Below are 21,021 nucleotides of genomic sequence, written 5' to 3' on the forward strand. Positions count from 1 at the left end.
CGTTTCTTGCAACAATTACTTCAATTATTCTTTATGTCTTATAACACGTTTGCGTCGTGCCTCATTGCTATGCGCATTATTGAGCTTAGACCTTTTTGAAGACATTAGTATTTAAGTGATGAATTTAATGGTGATGAACACTGTAACTTTTTTTTTTTCATAATTTTAAGTTGATCAAAATTGAATTTAAAAAAAATGAAACTAATTACACTACAACTAAAGACTACTTCACCACTCATCCGAATAGGCTGACTAGATAGAATATTTTACAACAACAACAATAGCGTTTCTGGAAGTTGTGGTTTTCAGATTACTTTCTAACGTTGCAACACCGTCAGAAATGGAAAAAGCCTCTTTTTAAAGAGGTATTAAGTTGAGGATCTTATTCTAATAAAAAAATGAAAATACACCACCAACCAACTGGCCCTTAGCACGAGTCACTACCGTACACCCAAGTGCACATGATCACTTTGTACGTGTCGTGACGGTCAAGACCCAAAACTCTTCATAATAAGACCCATTACCAAACTTATCCGACTTCCACTGTCTTCTGAGACTGAGCAACTTGGTGTTACTATCACAAGTTACTGAGCATATTAAAATAATCATTTTATTTGTAAATAAGAATTTTCCACTATTTGTATTTGGTACTCATAATATACATAAGTATTATCATGTACTTTATATTTTATTTGTTTGAGATTGTCGCTCAAGGAGGGTGGTGATAAGTAACATGTCGTTATCACTTATTAGTTATTATTAAATATTATTATTACTATCATTAATGTGTTAACCATTGTGTGTTATAACCCTTATAAGGTTATGCAAAAAAAAAATTTTTTTTTACATCTTGTTCGTCATGTAGACACACACATTTTTTAATTTTTATTGAACAAAAATACGGAGGTACTCATTTTCATTGATCTTTTTTAGCGTCAACAGAATTATTAAACAACAGATACTACAAGAACCATTTATCTTATATTAAGTAAACTTTTTGTCGAATACAGCTCATGACTAAATATTTTATAATTTATTAGCTATTAAGATCGTATTATCAAGCATCTGTATTCAACTAAAACCAGAGATACTAAATTTCGAGTAGATATTATTTCATGGTTAAAATGTTTTTTTTATGTATATAGGAGCTAAACTACTAAAAATAAAATAAATTTTAAAAACACTTTTTACTTCGAGTTTCCGATTCTGAGAAAAACGATAAATATATTGATTCTATAATGAATAATGATAAGTGTTTTTATAACTGTAGATACTTTAAAACTTCACAACACATATCTGGATATGACTATTTTCATTATTCTATATATTTATATATATACAATTGAACTTCTCCTGATTCACTGACTGATTCATCATCATCAAGCAGGAACCGCAGAAGTTAGAAGTTTAAGCTCAGTAGTTTTTTTTCATGTTGGTGGGTCTCTACATTATGAAACAAAAATACTAAGAGGACAGATATTCCAAAATTGTAAAAATGGAAAACAATATTTCATGGTTGGATTTTAAAATAAAACTTCCCGGTGTAAATCTAGATTATTCAATGTATATGTATAATATTAAAAACGTTTTTTTCATTCACATTTTGATATTTACAAATTTTAACTAAATTTTATTATTTATTCGTGTATATGCTAAGCTAACTTACAGTCTCAGCTTACAATCATTTTTCATCATCAAATTAAAATTTAACACATCCGCTACAATGACATCATACCCAACTACTATTGTACAACAAAATACTTGTTCACATTTTTTAAATTCAATTAATTTATAAAATATCTAATTAGTTATTTTATTGTATTTTAAAATAATTATTCGTAGCCCATGGGTAATTGAATCTTTTTAAGTGTACAAGGATGTTATAACACAAAAATAGTACGTTGCCCAAAAAAATGTATAAATAACAATATAAATTGAAATGTAAAAATAAAAATATTAAATAGAATTAAATTCATATTCTAATATTCCATAAGTAAAAATGATAATAGCCCATTGTATTTAAAAAGTAAGCACACAAATCAAATAGAATACAAATCAACGTGATTTTCTATTTTTATTAAGTCCAATGTATATACATATATATCAATTAATTTGTCATTTCAGCACAGCCAAACATCACACGTCCCTCTTCTTAGTCCTCTACGTTAGCGTCCAAATAGTAATCTTTGGTTTGCCTAAGGTAATCAAAAGAAATATTTTAATTTCAAATTTAATAAATTAATTATGATTTAAACTTTTGACAACAAACTATACAAACCTTACATCCACGTGCTCGCCCATAAAAGTGCTGTCGGTATTGTCACACTTGTGATTTTTATATTCATCCCAACTGGAACATTTATGAGCCACGTAATCTTCCTTAGCCCATATGGAGTGCGCGTAGTAATGATAAGCTTTGACATGGCTACACGAACCCGTAACTAAAAACGAATACAACCAAAAAATTGTAAAACCGTTGTATACACAAAATGTATAATTGTATATTACCTACCTAATCTGAACTTAAACCGTACCGTTTTACTAAAATCAACCTCTGCAATAGGTAAACAGTAATTTAAATCGAATAAAACGTAGTCACTCAGAATATGGCCATGATTTCCGTATTATATATAAATGTTTGTCGATCACCGACAAAGAAAAGTGATCATGGCAGTTGAAGCAAATGAAAAACAACATACATTTATTCACCTCTCATTAATTCGATTTATTTCCTTTCCCCCTAATTATTCGAGTGCTATCGGTAGATCGAAAACTTCTATAAATCAAATTTTTAGTTCGGTCACCTGAATTTCAAATTATCGAGTAACAACTGTATTAATGTGAACAATCATAAACAGTTGAAAAATTATTTTAGCATTGAAATGGTCTTTTAAAATATATTTTAGATCTGAGTTGAATATATCAGCAAACAAAGATAAATCTTTTAATTATTCAGTTACAACTTATAATAATGTTCTTTTTCTCATCTATTATATCTTTGGAGCTGCACAAATGCTTTAATATTTAACTTACATGGTCAATTCAAATATAAATTATACGTATATTATGATTTACAATTTAATTTTAAAAATATTTAAATTAATTTTAAGTCATCTAATTGAACCATAAGTCTATTTTAGAAAACATTACCTTTGTCTGAAGATTTGCAACCTGGCTGTGTTTTCCCTCCGTTTGGGAAAAAATCTATATGTCCAATTGATTTCTCAAAGCCATTTTTGGCAGTATTTGTGTGCATAACGTCTACAAAATGCGCATCAGTAATATAGAGTCTGTCTTCTGGGCCTTTGTCTTCGTACTCTGGCTTCGCAGGATCTAATCCTGAAATATATTTTTTTAAATACAAACATTTATGTATTTTATAACGGAATATGTAATATGATTATTTTAAAAATGCATTGTTAAAAACGTTTATACAGTTGTATAAGTATTTACCCGTAATTCGGGGAATCTGATTGGTCAACTCTTTCCCTACGAATCCAACAATATGAGCTCCCATACTGTGTCCGATCAAATGCAAAGTATCAATTCCTTCTGTCATGTCATACGTTATCCTTTTCAAGACTTTAGCTATATCGTGAGCGATGTGTTTGGCTCGTACTGTTGCAACTTTGTAGGATATATCAGTCGAATACTGTTTCCAATCCACACAAATCACATTGTATTCACCCACCTTAAAATACGCTGTGAAATATTTCATTGAATCAAATATTTAAAAAAAAATGTCATCCATACTACACTATACGTAAAAAATCTTATCCATTATAGACGAATAAATGCAAAATAGTAATCAAAAAATCCTTATCAAATTTTATGAACAAAAAATAATTTTTGTAACTGGTAGTAATAACCAAATATTATTCGAGTCATCGAAATATCTAACGATTTCATTTAGAATCGATAGGTTTGGTAACCTATAAAAATATAAATGTATAAACGAAATTCAATAGTAAGCGTTCGAAAAAAAGTCAAAGTTATATTTTTCTAATTAGGTACCATTAACAAACTTACATTTTACATTGTACGAACAAACGCCCGATTTTTCTTGAGTGTTACCAAGCCAACCATGCACTAATACTTTAGTTGGATTTAAAGCATTGTACGTTGTAGACTCAATCATATGTGGTTCACTTCTATTTAAAAGTTGACCATCGGTATTATCTCTAAAAAAAAAAAATTCAATATAAATTTAATTTGATAAAATTAGATGTCGTTCTGCTTTACATTAGCTTACAAATGGGTTACTGTAATGGATGGTATTAAATATGAATTCAATAATATTATATCATTACATACGAAAAACGATACTGAGCGGAGACGGTTTGTCCTTCTAGAACATTTTACAGTTTTATACTATACAAATTACATTGCTATTATTTCAAAAAAAGTGTTTATAAAATAAATTCCAAATTAATCAATCAGATTCATTAGTTACCCGACTTACTCAGTCATTCATAAAGTAAGTATGTACAATGTATTATGAAGTATCATATATAAGTATTTTAAGTCATTAACGACATTATCACTATTAATATTAGAATATAAAGTATACTCTAGAAATTTTAAGTACCTAAGAATGATATTTTTAAATTTCAATAAAATAACTCAAATTGTTATTCTTGGTTATTTAGTACCTATGTTATTTAATCCAAATTCGAACTTAAAAAAACTATAAAAAAACTATGTTTGTAAAGTTTTTAGATTTTTTTGGAACCATGTTTTAAATTTTTAATCCTTAGCTTTAAAAATTAAACATATTATAAATTTTTAACAACCAAAGAATTTTAAAATTTTCAATCAAATAAATTTTGTCAAAATTTGAACTTAATATGCTTATTAAAAACAAATTATGTCAATGCATTTTTTATATTTTTTAATTTTCATTGTAACCGTTTATTAGGAGCCATGTATTGAATTTCATATGTCTATAGTAATTTGTTTTAGAGTTATACCAGTATCAAAATTCGATTTTTTCAAAAATTGATTTTGTTCAAAAATCTCATTTTTCCTAAATTTGTTTTTTTGTTTTTTCAAGTGCTTTTGTAAAATACTGAGAAATTCAAAATTTGAATTCCCCAATGCACCAACTAGATTCACTTTCCAATCCGAAAAGCTAGTGAAGTTTAAAATCGAAGCATTATTCCAACAACTTAAGACAAAAAAAAAACACATTTATCTAAAAAACACTATTAAGTTTTTAAATAATTCAACCTCGTATAAAGCCAGTAAAAAACATGTTTCGATGTATGATAATTTCCATCATTTTCAGAATGAAAGTCGATATCACCAATGTTTTTTTGTCCATCATAAATTCCGTTAAAATCGGCGACCGAGTCTGTAGACAAATTTCAAGATTGATATTAATTCCACAATCATATTATTATATTTTTATTGTGGTTATATTTGATTCACTAAAAATTTAAGATTGCAGGGAATGCACCGAACTACTGAAAAATTCATACTTTAATTTATAATAATTTAACTTTATATCTATTTTGCATAATTCATACAACTATAACAATGGATATGAATTTAGATCAAATCAAAATCCCTTTTGGTTTCATAATATGTAGGAACAAAAAGAATATTATGTGTTACATTTTTTTTTTTTATTCTCAGTGCGAACGTTGTTTGTACATTTTTAAGTGGTTTGTTGTACTAGCACCTTTTGTAGCCATACAAAACCATATATATGGGGTGTGTGGTCGGGCGGATTTAGGCGTCGGTTGTGACGCGTATCGTCGCCTATTCAAATCCCAATCATGGGCGGCATCGCTTTCCGAGAAGTTCACGCTGTCTGGAGAGAGAGGCCGTTGCCCCCCACTCGGGCTTGACAGAAACCTACGGTTGCCCAATAGAAATTCTGCCAAAAACACACACACGTGTACCAAAAACATACTCAACATAAAACCTTACAGTACCATCCATAGGCGCAATTAGGAGGGTGCTTGGAGGTGCCGAATCACCCCCAGATCAAAAACACCAAAAATGGAAAAATTATATAAAAAGTTTTTTTTTGTTTTACGTAAGGTTCATTAAATATTGAAAGAGATATTGTTAATAAAATTAACATAAAAGAAAAATAGTATTAGTATAAAATAGTTTAGTATATATTATATATAATATTGTATATTATGTAAACATAATATTACCTATTACCTAACCTTTGAGATAGATTGTGCCTCATGCAAGTAACTTCTAAAAATGCATTTTATAATGCATTTAAGATTGGCTATAGTAATTATAAAATTGAAGTATGGGTACTTGTGGTGGGGGGGGGGGGGGGGGGTGTAGCCCCCACGGGTCTGTTTCATCTACATAATTTTAGCACCCCCAGTATTTGGCCTCTAGTATACATATTATGTATATTTGTGTGTTTTTTTTAATCAATATCTTTATGTTATTGGTTATTAGATAAAAATGATTTTCCTTATCTATGTGTGTATTCAACGAGCCACTTGATAATTCGTAATTGTATTATAAATTATAGGTAGGTACTAACCTACGTATTAAATTATACATCATCATAATAAGCGATAAAATTATTGTAAAGGAGAATTAATTTATATAAATTAACTCATTGCTTTTTGTAATTCGTATCATAAAAACGTAGACATTATAAAATTAATAAGAAACACCTACCGCTTTTCAATGGAATATCGCGTGCACAAACAAAAACAACCAAAAAAGTGTTTATAGAAAAACATTTCAAAAAATTAAACATTTCTATTCACTTAACTTTCAAAATCACAAATATAAATAATATTGTCAACTACAGAATGTAACTTTCACAGAAACCACTAACATAAGACACTGATTTCTATCGAATGATGATTTTATACTTTTATTAACACAAATAGGTACTTATCATTATGTAAATATATCACTCACTAGTTTATTTAAAAGCCATTTCATCCAATCCCAATAAATTATACAATAAAGATAACACAGTTTGATCAAATAAAAATATTGTATTCTATTTTAATAAACTATAACAGTTATATGTTTAATTTTAATTGGCTTCATTTTTAAAAAGGCGAGTAAGTGGATGTCACTCTGCCGTACTGTAGGTTACAATAAATGGGTTAGGTACTGTAATGGATGATATGAAATTTAAATTCAATGGCATTGTAAACGATAAACTATTCTGAGGGGAGACGGTTTGTCAGTCTAGGATATTTTATACAATATTAATTTTAAAATTATTTCAAAAAAAATAAAAATTTAGATACCTATAATATAAATTCCAAATTAATCATTACATACACGACTTACTCTTTCATTCATATTATATAATATATAATATTACAATATACCTATACCATAAAGTTTTAACATAATTCATTAATGACAATATTAATATTTAATATGTTATTTCGTCCAAATTTGAACTTAAATTAACTAAAAAAAACTGTGCGTCTATAGTATTTAGATTTTTCCTGTCGCAGAATTAACTACTAAGGTAGTAGTAACTAAAAGTTAAATGTTTTAAACATTTTTAACAATTAAATTATTTGTATATTTTCAATTTAATAAATTTTATCAACATATAAACTTTAAATGGTTATAAAAAAAAGTACCTATGTGTTTTTAATATTTTCCAACTGTTATTATTTACGCATATGGGGAACCTTGTATTCAATTTTCAAGCTTTTTAACCCAACGAATAAAAATGTTATTGAAATTTAAAGAATAAAAAAAACCAATTTCGCATAAAATTGTCCGTTTTTCCCTTAATGGTTTTTTTGTTTTTCAGGTGGCTTTTGAAAATATCTGGTAATTTTAAATTTTAACCTCTTCAATGTACCAACTAAATTTAGAACTAATTTCTAAGAAATAATAAGCTACAGATTTGACGCATTAACGTGTGTTGAAAACTGAAAGATGTTTATCTTTAGAGTGGTGACGTACATAATAGCAATACGACAATTCGTCAATATCTAATGGCACAATTGAATGATAATTAATAATACATAATTATGTGTTATTAGTCACATTAGTTATTGTTATTTTCATAAATAATATCCGCAGTAGGTACTGGGTTGAAGTATCAGAAGACCGAGATAAAACTACCAATTGGAGGCCATTTAAAAAAAAATTTGCTCGAAATAACACTTAATCTATTTATTTGACCCCTTTACCCCCTCTAAATCCGTCAATAAATATCTGTATTTAACCCAAACAGATCTTCATATGCAGATGTGATGTAATTGAGGCTATTATCACTGTTTTTTTACCGGTGTTGAGTATGTCGTTAATTACTAGTTATTATGATCGTTTGAATTATTTACTGGGTATTATTCTACTGAAAACAGAGCTAAAAATTGTTAAATAGATTCTTACATAATATAGTGTAATATCACTGTTTGAACATCTAAATGATATAGGTACTAATAAACAACTGAAGAATAAAAATAATCAAAAAGACATTTTATATTTCGAGTTTCCGGTGCTGAACGATAAATGTGTTGATTTTACAATGATGTGTGTTTTTATAATTGTAGATTGTTACTTTAAATTTTCAGCAAATATTACTATGAACATTTTCTATGATAAAATGTATATATTATAAAAGAACTTGTCCTAACTGACTGATTGCCTGACTAAAATTGTACACACGAAAAACATTATTTCTTAGTCAGATTTTTCGGAACAAAATCATAGGTAGGTAGAAAAAAAAATTGCAGATGGGTGAACCAGGGTTATTCAACTAATATATATTACATTCAAAATATTTCTTTTAATCGCCTTTTGAGCTATTTATAGTCATGGAAATTTAACGGTTTTTCTTGATTTTATTAAATTTTATTATTTAGTCAAGTATGCGAGGCTGACTAAATGTCTCCGCTCAGAATCAATTTTCGTATACAATTTGATTCATCATAAAATTTAAATTTGATATATCCATTACGATGACATATTCAACAATACTATTGAGCAATAGAGTGAAATCCACTTGTATATATTTTTTAATTTATTTAGTTTCTATACCAATTAATTATTTTGTCTTACTTAAAGAAAGGCCATCAATTTTAAAATATTTCTACGAATTTCCAAACTCAGAGTTAAGTCTTTTTTATTATGGAAAAAATATACGACTAACTTTGTGTGCGGTCTTGTTCTATGTGGATTTTTCACATTTATGTGGTAATGGACGATGCCCGTATAGCGAAGCACAACTCACTTGTCACTTGCCCGCCTTTTTTGAGTTGACTATAACAAGAGGAAGAAAAAACCAGCAAAAAATGCAAAAATTATTGCGTACTTGCTACACACCATACACAGTTTTGCCAAAATCGATGATGAATCTTTTGAGCAAGTAATTAAAAATTACGAATTTTGTGTCACTCCAACCTCAACTATTTATTTTTAATCGAAATTCGATGACATAAATAATTTCGTCAATTATACACGTGATTTATGAGATGTCTTAAATAATCAAATGAATAATTTTAAATGCGTAGAAAAATCATTAATTTTATAAACATTTAAGAATACTTAAGATTTTCTTTTATCTTAGATGTTCTTTTTCAGTTATGAATAAGGTTGTCCGTTTTTAAATACCAAGTTTTAAGTATTTTACATAACAAAAAATTATATATTACATAATATGAATTTATATCTTAGACCCATTTAGTATTGAGTCAACGTTATTACGAGTCTCGATAACGACTCGTAAATATTATATTAACATTCTAAATCATGATTCATTGATTCATTTGTTGTACATAGTATAAGCATGATAATAATTTAGAGTATATATTATAGACTATAGAGTAATGGTGTTCGACAGCAGCGAGTCGATCAAAAATTAAAACTAATTTACCTATAACATTGTAAGTTAAACTAAAATGTTCGATATATATATATACATTATGTATAATATAAATATTTATCATATTACATCTACCGAACATTAATATACAAATCAAATACTTTTTATAATTAATTATAATATAAAAAAATTTCCAAATATCAGAAACAGAGTTGTACGTCGCCTTGTGTATTGTGTCCACTAATCTTGAGTACTAGCATTCAAATAATAATCGCCGTTTTTCCTGAAACGAAACGATTGTATAATACATTTACTACATATTTAAGCAACAGCGTGGAAAATTTGTATGGATAGATCACGAACCCGTTCACGTATACCCATTCGCCCATCAGATTTTTGCTGGCATTGTCACACCGATACGCTTTAAAGTCGTCCCAACTGGGACACCTATATGCAATATAATCCTCTCTGGACCATATCGAGTGTGCGTAGTAATGGTAGGATATAACGTGACTACACGAACCATCTATAAAAACAGAATATATCACTCAACTATAATAACATACGTGACAATTCGCCACCACTGCTATAGCGTCAAGAGGACACCCGCTTTAAAAAAGTTTTATTTATTTTGAGATAAATTAAATTATTGAACCTCAAATATATTATTATATATAAGCTTAAATTCAGAGTTACTTGCGATTTTTCGAGAGTTAATAGAGAAAAATATTACGATAAAAATGTATCCTATTATTAAATAATCCACACTTTTTATAAATTAGATAGACAACTTATTATACCTACGTACTGATTGGGTGAACTTAATGCGTACAACGTGACAGAATATGATGGTGATAGGACTAAGTGTGTATTAAAAAAACATAATCACGAGTCATTGATCTTGGACCGTGAACCTTTTACTGTTTGTAACGTTGAGCATCAAGACACAAATTTAAAAAAAAAACATTGATTGAAATCCAATGATGAGAGGAAACTATTGAATAACATTTGTACACTATAATATAAAACTATTTTAGTATAAAAATGTAACGATCAATCTGCAGTATGGGCATTTTTCAATTTCTAGAGAAAGAAAATCTATGACTGAAAAAAGCTTAACCTATCGGCTTTCAATAGTGTTCATATTAAATTATGGAGTTTTTTTTATAATTATTAACTGATATATTCTAACTAATCACGTTTATCTGAACTTTCACTGCAGTTCGGCTGCTTTGATCCTCCATTTGGGTAAAAATCCATATGACCAATAGATTTGTTAAGCCCATTTTGACCAGCATTAGTATGCATTACATCAACATATATCGCGTCAGTCATATCTAGTCTGTCATCTGGTCCACTATTCTCGTACATCGGTTTTGCGGGATCTAACCCTGAAATAAATTGATAATAAAAACATAAAATACATCCTTGCTTCTGTCGTCGTGGTTCGGGATAGACCGGAAAAAGTAAGTATATGAAATATTCATTGACCAATCGATTTGGAGTGATATTAATTTTTTACAAACACAGATATTTTAAACACACAGCGTGCATCATGTTGTAAGTTACCTGTTATCCGATAAAGGTTGGGCAAATTTTTTCCAACATGTCCGGAAATGTGTGCTCCCATACTGTGTCCTATCACGTGCAAACTGTCATAGCAGCCCTCCGTCATATTATGCGTAATCTTCAACAACACCTTGACGATATCCAGTGCAATGTATTTGGATCTCATCTTCGCTACTGCGTATGATATATCAGTCGAATATTGTTTCCAATCAACGCAGATCAGATTGTATTCTCCCACTTTAAGATATGCTGTAAAATAATTTGGAGAAAAGTATAACTAACAATAATATTATAGTCTGGCGCTATGATTTTAAGCACAAAAATAAACATTTTAAAAAATGTGCATCTGTAAACAGCTAAAATGCTCCATACATTTTTATTAAATTAATTTATGTTTATTTTCACTAATTAAAATATAACAAACAAAATTATATTTTTGTTGCGTCATTATTGATCTTATATTGTTTAGTTAACATTTAATTTAATTTACTATCACATTACAAAATTTAGTGTCCGAGTGTACCAACCAGATTAGTCAATATTTGATATATTTCAACTATTGTTCTCTATGCTTTTTTAAAGAATAAAATATCAACATAATATTATGCAGGTCCATCAAAAATATACGCACAAATAAGCACCAGGCACATACCTAAATAAAATATTTCTAGGGTGACTGACTATAGAGCAAAATAACAAAACAAATAGGATCTCATGCATGGCCAATATTAGATTCTTACACAATAGGTATTTGCGTTACTTTAGTAATAAAAAATTTAGGTAATTTCTGTATATTTACTTGGTTTATTATGAACATTTCTAAATGGATGCCTCCTTCAAAAATGTTTTCGTTTTACATTCATATTTCATTTTAGATTCTTAGCGGAGCGAGTAATGTATTGATTTTACCATTATGTGTGTGTTTTTATTATTAGTAGTAATATCTACATAGTAGCATGGTAATAGTAAATTTATATTTCAAATTGTTGTTTGATAAAATATAAAGGCAGTTTATGTATATTTTATTTTTTCATTTAAAGGAAAATTTGTTAACAATTGTCAATTAGTTTCGATAATTATATGATTACAATAATGCTACATAAAATAATATAAAATTAACGATAGAAAACATATTACAAATAAACTAAATTTTTAAACCAGCATGGTTCAAGAAGTATATAAGTGAGGAATAGTTGCAACAATTGATGAGGAGAGAATAGATTGGGTGTCGAAAAGGACATTAAAAGAGCGAGTTAGGGTGAAAAGGATATTGATTTGGGGAGCCAGAGAGGGACAGTGAAAAAGTATATGAGAAATATCGCAGATGGCGGGGTCGTGGATATGTGACATGCATAAAGGAGAGTAGTCATTGAGAGAAAGTTTATAAGAGTGTGAAGGTAGTAGAGTGTGACCAAACCTTAGGCGTGAAAAAGAAGTAATTATGTTAAGATTTAATCTGAGGTTGTGAAACCAAGGTTGAGAGAGTATAGATGGTGAAATATTTTTGTACCAAGATACATAATTGGGGGCTAGTTCCCATTAGTAGAGCTATAAATTATAAGTATGGGATTTTAATAAGGGACAAAAATCGGTCCAGGGTTGGAGAAGGGCTGCAGTGTAAGGAGATAGATTTTGCAATGGAGTCCGATGATTCATTACCTTTTATGCCAGAGTGACCGCGCACTAAAGGTATTCAACTATAAAATCTAAAAGTGTAAGTTCATATAGGAGTTGCCAGATCCTGATAGAAATAGGATAAGGGCGGGAATTGAAAAAATCGGAGGAGAGGCTGAGAAGACTTAATAAGGAATCGGAAACAATGAGCTACTAGGAGTTAGGGTAGAAATGGTTGAAAGGGCTTCTAATATTGCGAAGCATTCCGTAGTGAGTGAAGAGACAGAAGGTGGTAAATTATTGGACATGGAGATGTGTAAATCGTAACTGGCCGAAAAAGGCGAATGGGAGCCAACGCCCAACGGTATAAATTGAGGTAAAATTGGGGAAATTTAGGGCACCAATAGTTGACTTAAGCAAGAGCTTTGGAGATTATAAATGTTTTATGTGAATAGGAAGCAGAGCCTGATAAAAAGCATCAGTAGTCTAGTTTGGACCTCATTACTGCTTTGTAAATAATAAAGAGCGTAGAGGAGTGAGATCCCCAACACGTATTGGAAATTGATCTAAGAAAAGTGCCCGAAAGAGAGGTAAATTTGGTGAGGTGTTGAAGATGGGAGTCCTTAGTAGAATTTAGAATCTAGTGATAGTACTAAATACTTTAAGTTTTGAACAATTAAGGAGGTATATAAATATATTATATTGTTACACCAGACATTCGTGTTATTTTAAAACATCGCTGAGTATACAATAACGGAATTAGTAAATCAGCCAAGTATATCATAATGCCCAGGAGCCCAACTCAACATAATTAAGGTTTAAATAAAATTGACTATCAAAATTGATATAAACGGTAAAAAATTAGGAACAAAAATATCATATATGAATTTGTTGGTATCAGAATCAAGTTATGTACTTAATGAAAGGCAATATCTCTTACATATCATAGCAAAAATTCAAAATCTTAGAAAATTCCTAGACCTTACAATAATAGGTAGATTAGGTATAAACAATACACATTAATAAGCGTTAGAAAAAAGTCAAAAATTATATTTTCCTAATCATTATTAAATAAGAAAATGTACGAACTTACATTTTACATTATATGAACAAATGCCTGATTTTTCTTGAGTAGTACCAAGCCAACCATGTACTAACACTTTAATCGGATTTTTTGGATCGTACGTCGTCGACTCAGTCATGTGTGGCTCACTTCTGTTTAAAAGTTGACCATTGGTATTGCTTCTAAAATTTGGAGAAAAAACATACAATCAATTTTATTTAAACATCAAAAAAAAAGTTTTTATTATTATATACTATTTAACAATTAAACCTCGTGTAAAGCCAGTAAAATACATGTTTTTCTGTTTCGTATTTCTTGTTATCCGTGTCAAAGTCGTTTTTATATTCTATGTCGTCGTATAATCCATCGTTAGAAACGTAGATTGATTCTGAAAAAATGTCAAGGTTAATATTCATTCATAAAATACGTTTAGTATGAAATACAATATTTTAATATTCAATCATACTATTAAAAAGAAATGAAACGTAGGTGAATTTGTTTCAAATCAAATCCATTTTTGATTTTATCTTTTTATCTTCATAAATATAATTAATTTTATTTCAAATATAAAAATTTGAAAAATTGGAAAAAAGCATAGCAAAAATTATTCAGTTTTGTTAAGTAAACACTCTAACAATATTTCTCCCATATCTCATGTTTATAATTTATATTTAATTTTAAGAATAGAAAGGATCATAGGCGTGCGCAGACTTCGGTTTCAGGGGCAGCAAAAGATTAATTCGGCCCATTCTTCATATTCACCATTAAACCCAGCCCATAGTTTTACATTTTTGTTATTGGGTATCAAAATTAAAGTTGCATTGATTATTTATTATTTGTTTATTTGGATAAATAGGTGTACTTTTCCACAAGCCTATAGCTATAATAATTATAATTTATAAACCATAAAATATAAATAAATATAAATATTTAATGATACTATGATAGAGTTAAATACTTATAATTATGATTCACCTATATAGGTAATAAGTCAAATAAAATTTACCGATTCTATCATTGGATTGCCCAACAGCATTGGTATCATATTTCGATGTAGGTACTTGGGCGTGTTTGAAAGTTTTGAATTTTTTGAAAACATGTCCTTTAAATTAAAACATTTTTGGCTCGCATTCAAAAGCAACAATCTTTTCTTTTCACGGGCTTTTTCAGCTCCACCCTTTCATTTACGGGACATGACACAACAGTTATGTTACAACTTACCTACTTACTACTATATTATAATCTATAATAAATAATAATGTAGGTATTGAGCATTTTAGCAGTGAGCACATCGCACGTAGCAAGTCGAATAATATTAAGATGTGCGACTGTGCGAGTGCAAATGTGCAATACTAGTTACGTAATTGCTAATCGCTATTTAATATCGTCATTCGTCAATCACTAATGTTGTGGCACAGAACAATGTAAAATAGACAGGAGTAGACATTAACAATATGCAAGAAGAATATATCGAGAATGAACAAAACTTGAATCCAGCTATACAAGGTACATAAATTAAAAATGAAGAATTTAATTAAACATTTAGAGATTTAAGCGATAAAAAATCAAGTGGATTACCTTCAGAAATACAGAAAATCCTATACGAAAAACAGAAAAAGACTTATTTGAAATTATCAAGAAATGCAATAAGGAAGGCTTAATTCCAGAAGACTTCATAAAATGTAAAACTATTACTCTACCCAAAACAGAATATGCTACCGATTGCTCAAACTACTGAACCAGTGCTATCTTGTCTCCCTCTTCAAAGATAATTCTGGACATTATAAAGAACAGATTGAAGCATAAAGTGAAAGAAAGACTCGACAATGACAATTTTGGTTGTAGGAAGGGTAAAGAAACACGAGAAGCTATCATAGCTCAGAAACAGCTTCTGGAAAGGATAATTGACGTGAACAAAGCAACGTTTATAGCATTTGAGACCTGGAAAAAGCTTTCGACAAATTAGACTAGAAACTCCTATTTAAAACACTAAGGGAAGCTGGAGTTTATTGGAAAGACAGGCGCTTAATATTGAACTTGTATAAAGGTCGAACTACTGAAATAGATGTAAATAGAAGCAAGAGAGAAGCGATAATTCGTCAAGGAGTAAGTCAAGAATGCCTTTTGTCTCCATACATGTTTAATTCGTTTATTGAACATGCAATAGATGGAATGAAAGACCACACTAGAGAAATATCGATAAATAAACAATTTCACTCCATCCGCTTTGCAGATGATATAGCTCTCCTATATGCGACAGCGAGGAAGAAATGAGTTTGTTGCTTCATATACTTGACTCGTCTCTAGTTAAGTTCAAACTAAAAATTAACTCCAAAAAAACAAAATGTATGGTTATAAATAAAGTTATAACAAATACTAACTTAAAGCTTAACAATGAACAATTACAACAAGTAAGCTATTTCTACTACTTAGGTAGCTTGATAACTAATGACGAAAAATTTACGAAGGAAATAAAAAGACTGATTACATTAGCTCATTAGCACATCACGCATTTGAGAAAAAAGGACACTTCTTACTAATAAACATCTAAGTATATTTTCAAGAAAGAAATTCGTAAAAGCATACATTTAGTGTATATTACTATATGGTTGTGAATCTTGGACAATAGAAAAGTATGAAAAAGATACACTAGAGGCTATGGAAATGTGGATGCTAATTGGGATATCTACTTAGAAATAATAAGTTCATTACTATCATTATGAAAGGAAAAATAGAAAGAAAAAGATCCAAAGGAAAGTCACGTTATTCCATCTTTGAAGAAATCCTCAGACGAACGGGTGTACCTCTTACCAAAATCTCAAGAATGAAGGATGGCATCTAACACACATGATTGACTACAATAACAAGGATTAGCCTTTAGAAGCTGATGATGATGAATAACTAATTACATGGGTTCTTCATATATCGATTATTTACATTCTCCAATGTTTTAGAAAGATTACGAGTGGAAGCGACATTAAAACCTAAATGTAAAATTTAAATTATCCAATTCAAATGCTATGATATTTTATTTCTTCTAATAGTCTAATTTAATGATTCACAAACGTACACAAAATGCATTCTTTTTTTGGAATTGCCTACAATTTAGTAAGAAAACATGATATAATATACATTATATACTTTATTATTTTTATTTTAACAAAATTAGTACAATGTATAATTATTATAATTTATTGATAAGATTGAAATTTTATTCCACGGTAGTTATTCTTCTTGAAATAGTTTATATTGTAATACTAAAGTATAAATGGAACTCGATTATTATTATGATAATATCATTTAAATCTGTCATTAACTCAGGTTAAAAAATAAAGATGTTAATTACCTGCATAGATAATTATGTGACGGTTTATTTTAAATCATAACATTGTATTATTATAAAATTCTTGTGTCTAACTAAATTTTTATTATTTAAAATTATACAAATCAATTTAAAGTTTTGATTTTCATTTAATTTTCATTGGACAATGTTAATAATTTAAAATTAATAGAAATTTTTAATGTATGAGTTGTTATTAAATAAATTTTAAGTTTGATTGAAGAGCATGTCGAGATAATATTTTTTTCTTATGGATCGACTACTAATATATAATGTGCTGTCACTGTTTACACAGTTGCAGAATATATCAAATCCAAGTAAAAATTAAATAAATCTTAACAATACTACTTACACGTAATGTGTTTGCATATTCAATTTATTTTAATGACTATAAATGGTTCTTAAGATATTAAATGGTAAAAATATTAATTTTTTAATTACATAAAGTAATAATATCGACCGAATTTTACGATTTATATTATCGTATAATATTATAATAAAACAACTTACCGCTTCTTGATGTCAAATCATAGGTAAAAATAAAAACAGTCAATATGCTAAACAGTATTTTCATTTTAACTGGATAATTTATTTTCTACTATCAGTAAAATTAGACACAGGTGCGTTTTCGCGATGTCTGAATAGCGATTTAATTGAAGTCGACGATAATCGAATATAGCTACAACTGTCATAAATACAACTCAATATTATGCGTCATGAATTTCAATCAAAAAGTTTTTTAAAACGCACTTGTGTTTATGTCAATATTATAAATTTATGTACTAAACCAATTATACGCACCTAAATATTTTTAATATATTTTTATTGGATTCTTGCACAATAGATAATATTTAGATAACGTTATTTGATCAAACCAAGAAATATATTAAAATTTATCTTATTAAATAGTTGATAATTGCTAATGCGTATTGCGTATAATGTATAAAATAATTAATTTCAAATTCTTTTCACCACAATTATTTTATAATAATGTACGTTTTATTAAGATAAGCATTGTGCATTAGTTTTACTCTACAACTACGGTGGAAAAATAAAGTAGCTAAAAGGTATAGTGGTGTTAACTATTATCATTTTACATACATGCATCGTAAATGACGTTGCGTTTATTGGTTTGGTACGAATATAATATTCATAAAAGATTTCCAAAAGAAAATTTGAACTCACGCGTCAGTCGATGATATATAACCAAAAGATCTCTAAGTTAATGGACCAACCTTTTGTAGAGTTCCTAACCTAACCTGCGCTATTCTAGTCCACTGAAATAAACTTAAAATAAGTATCTACCTACTTATAACTAGTACCTACTTAACCAATTAATCCCTTACTCCAACGAAATTTTATTTTTATATGTTTACATAATGCTCAAAAAAATATTCCTCTTCGGATGTTGCTATGAAATGATGAAATATGAGATCATAAATGTAGAATTATATAAAGTATGCTTTCATTCAAAAATGTAAATACTTAAAAATAATACCAATAAAAAAATGTAAATATATATATTAATTACTTCAAGTTCTATAAAAAGTATTTCCAAAATCTTAAATATTTTTCAAAAAAATTAATACTAGTAAATAGCAACTTTTAAAAAGTCATCTTATATATATATATATATATAGATGAAATAATATTTCTATAGTTTATGCAATAAACAAAAGTGAATGTACACCTATAAATAAAAATATTTAACTACAACTATTAACTACCATTATGGCTAAATAGGTATACCGACTTCATAATTTCTATCATCCATTGGCATAAAATCTAAAGACAGACGTTATAACTTTTAATAATGGATTTATTTATTGAAAGTGGTCATTGGTGAATGGTGAACATCTGGTTCTGTTTTATGATTATTGTCATGAATTTCAAAATATTAAATAGACGTGGTGCTTTATTTTTTAACTGGCAATTTTAATTTTAATCTAAATTCCATATTATCTGTTCATAATCGTTTAAAAACTACGCGTAAAACAACATAAGATATACACCCTGTACCTATATAACGGTAATAGATACTTATACAGTATATGGCATATACAAAATTTCGAAAGCTATTGAAATTCCAGCAACAGAACTATATAGCAGCGTCGATAATACACTATTTTTTGTGATAACACTGCAACACACGCATATAATACCTACACATCACGTTTTTAGAAGTTTAAAATAAAAATTCTATATCACAATCTTTCGTGATCTTATTATCACTCCGTCGATATTATTGTTATATTCTTATATCTCCGGAGTGTTTGCGCCTAATATCATGTAGTAATTTTTGTGTGAAATATAAAAATTTGCGACCCAGATATAACTTACCTGCTAAGTATATGATGTGAATGAAATTTGATTTGGTAGTTTAGTGCAAATCGGAAATTAGTAAGTTTCCAACATATAACTTATCGTATAATTTATTAGTTTCAAAATCACAGCTATGATGTAGACAATTTAAACGATGGTGTGAAAAAAGACAAATAAGTTGGTATTATATAATATTTCGACGGTGTTTTATGGGGAGAAATTTTTGAAACACTCAATTGAATTTGTTAACCTTTTTCCTGCTTAAATGATACTTAGGGAAAATGTTAATTTCTTTAATCAACCTGTTAAATTATGTTATAGGTTATGAATAAATAAGTTATGACTTATGAATAATGAGTATATTTATATATGGCCCTTGCACCGAAAGCAAAGAATGGGCAAAACTATTTTTTTATTATGTATGTGAGAAATTTTTATTATCGTTGGTAAAATATAATTTATTTTTCGAGAGCTTTCTTCTAAAATTTTTGTTTTTAAAAATGTAGATTATTCATTATGAACTTGCATAAAATACATTATGGCATTATGCGTATATAATCATTTATCTCATAGTATGTATATAACTGTATGTAACAGCTATTTATTACCTAGGTACTCACATATTTTAATAATGCCATATAAAATATATATTTTGTTTGCTAAAATTGACCTGACGTTCGAGAGCTGAGTAGAGAAAACAATGCGAAAACATTTTTTATAATGTTTAATTTAATTCCTATGACAAAACGTAAAAAAAATTGTGAATTTAATAAATACGGCAGACAATAGGGCTTGGTCTTTTGCTGAGAATACATAATATAACACACATAGGTACCTATTGCAGAATAAACCGCAGACGAGTTGATGCAGTTGTCTGTCTATAGGGTAAATCACAATATTATAATCATGATGACCTATTGGACCGGTGTCAATTTTTTTTTTATTGTTATACAGTGTACATTGTGACGGACTATATACTACTACTCGTAACTGCTATGGCAGTTCATTATAAAATTATTAAAATTCAATTACTTCTAAAGAAAAAAAGTTCGCATCTTTATATTATTATATACCTAGATAGTTAGAAGCAATACCTACAAATATTTTATCATTGTAAATAAGCCATTTTATTATATAAGTGATGTATAGTCCTCAGTTTGAATCAACAACGGACGAAACGTTGGTAACCAATCGGCCAATCCATCATTTTCATCCGAACTCATCTTTTATATTACGGCTGATACGAAATTAATGACTGTGTCACGAAACCAAAGTATATAAAAATATATTAAGTCATTGACTTTTTAAATAAATAGTAAT

At 28.5% G+C, this 21,021-nt stretch overlaps 2 protein-coding genes across 4 annotated transcripts; both read right to left on the reverse strand.

Moving 5' to 3' along the window:
• Positions 1-2,055: 2,055 nt before the first annotated feature.
• LOC107168300 (pancreatic lipase-related protein 2-like) lies at positions 2,056-6,837 on the reverse strand. Its single transcript, XM_089226483.1, has 7 exons — positions 6,661-6,837; positions 5,230-5,353; positions 4,030-4,181; positions 3,454-3,702; positions 3,151-3,339; positions 2,279-2,441; positions 2,056-2,195 (listed from the first exon to the last, which is right to left on the reverse strand). The coding sequence occupies exons 1-7, from the start codon at positions 6,740-6,742 to the stop codon at positions 2,153-2,155; spliced, it is 1,002 nt and encodes a 333-aa protein (XP_089082609.1). The 5' UTR covers positions 6,743-6,837; the 3' UTR covers positions 2,056-2,152.
• Positions 6,838-9,586: 2,749 nt separating this feature from the next.
• Positions 9,587-18,123, reverse strand: LOC107168301 (inactive pancreatic lipase-related protein 1-like). 3 transcript variants are annotated; one of them, XM_089226480.1, is made up of 8 exons: positions 17,890-18,116; positions 15,046-15,141; positions 14,310-14,427; positions 14,070-14,221; positions 11,363-11,611; positions 10,993-11,184; positions 10,157-10,319; positions 9,587-10,076 (listed from the first exon to the last, which is right to left on the reverse strand). In XM_089226480.1, exons 1-8 carry the CDS (start codon positions 17,951-17,953, stop codon positions 10,034-10,036), a joined length of 1,077 nt encoding a protein of 358 aa, XP_089082606.1. In that variant the 5' UTR covers positions 17,954-18,116; the 3' UTR covers positions 9,587-10,033. The 3 variants fall into 3 exon arrangements, with proteins under 3 accessions (XP_089082606.1, XP_089082607.1, XP_089082608.1); XM_089226481.1 differs by lacking the exon at positions 15,046-15,141 and having other exon boundaries at positions 17,890-18,106; XM_089226482.1 differs by lacking the exon at positions 9,587-10,076 and having other exon boundaries at positions 10,156-10,319; positions 10,986-11,184; positions 17,890-18,123.
• Between the last annotated feature and the right edge of the window lie 2,898 nt (positions 18,124-21,021).

Source organism: Diuraphis noxia, unplaced genomic scaffold (genome assembly GCF_037042655.1).
Source record: "Diuraphis noxia isolate RWA-SAM2 unplaced genomic scaffold, SU_Dnox_SAM2 contig0004, whole genome shotgun sequence".
NCBI classification, from domain to species: domain Eukaryota; kingdom Metazoa; phylum Arthropoda; class Insecta; order Hemiptera; family Aphididae; genus Diuraphis; species Diuraphis noxia.

Excerpts from the sequence above, each read along its gene's own strand:
- LOC107168300 (XM_089226483.1), bottom strand. The coding sequence starts at position 6,742 with ATGTTTAATTTTTTGAAATGTTTTTCTATAAACACTTTTTTGGTTGTT. Across the intron at positions 5,354-6,660 it reads CGATATTCCATTGAAAAGCG|ACTCGGTCGCCGATTTTAAC; the intron begins GTAGGTGTTTCT and ends ATTTGTCTACAG. Across the intron at positions 4,182-5,229 it reads TTTTACTGGCTTTATACGAG|AGATAATACCGATGGTCAAC; the intron begins GTTGAATTATTT and ends TTTTTTTTTTAG.
- LOC107168301 (XM_089226480.1), bottom strand. The coding sequence starts at position 17,953 with ATGAAAATACTGTTTAGCATATTGACTGTTTTTATTTTTACCTATGAT. Across the intron at positions 14,222-14,309 it reads TTTTACTGGCTTTACACGAG|AAGCAATACCAATGGTCAAC; the intron begins GTTTAATTGTTA and ends TCCAAATTTTAG. Across the intron at positions 11,612-14,069 it reads TTGTTCATATAATGTAAAAT|CATATCTTAAAGTGGGAGAA; the intron begins GTAAGTTCGTAC and ends ATTATTTTACAG.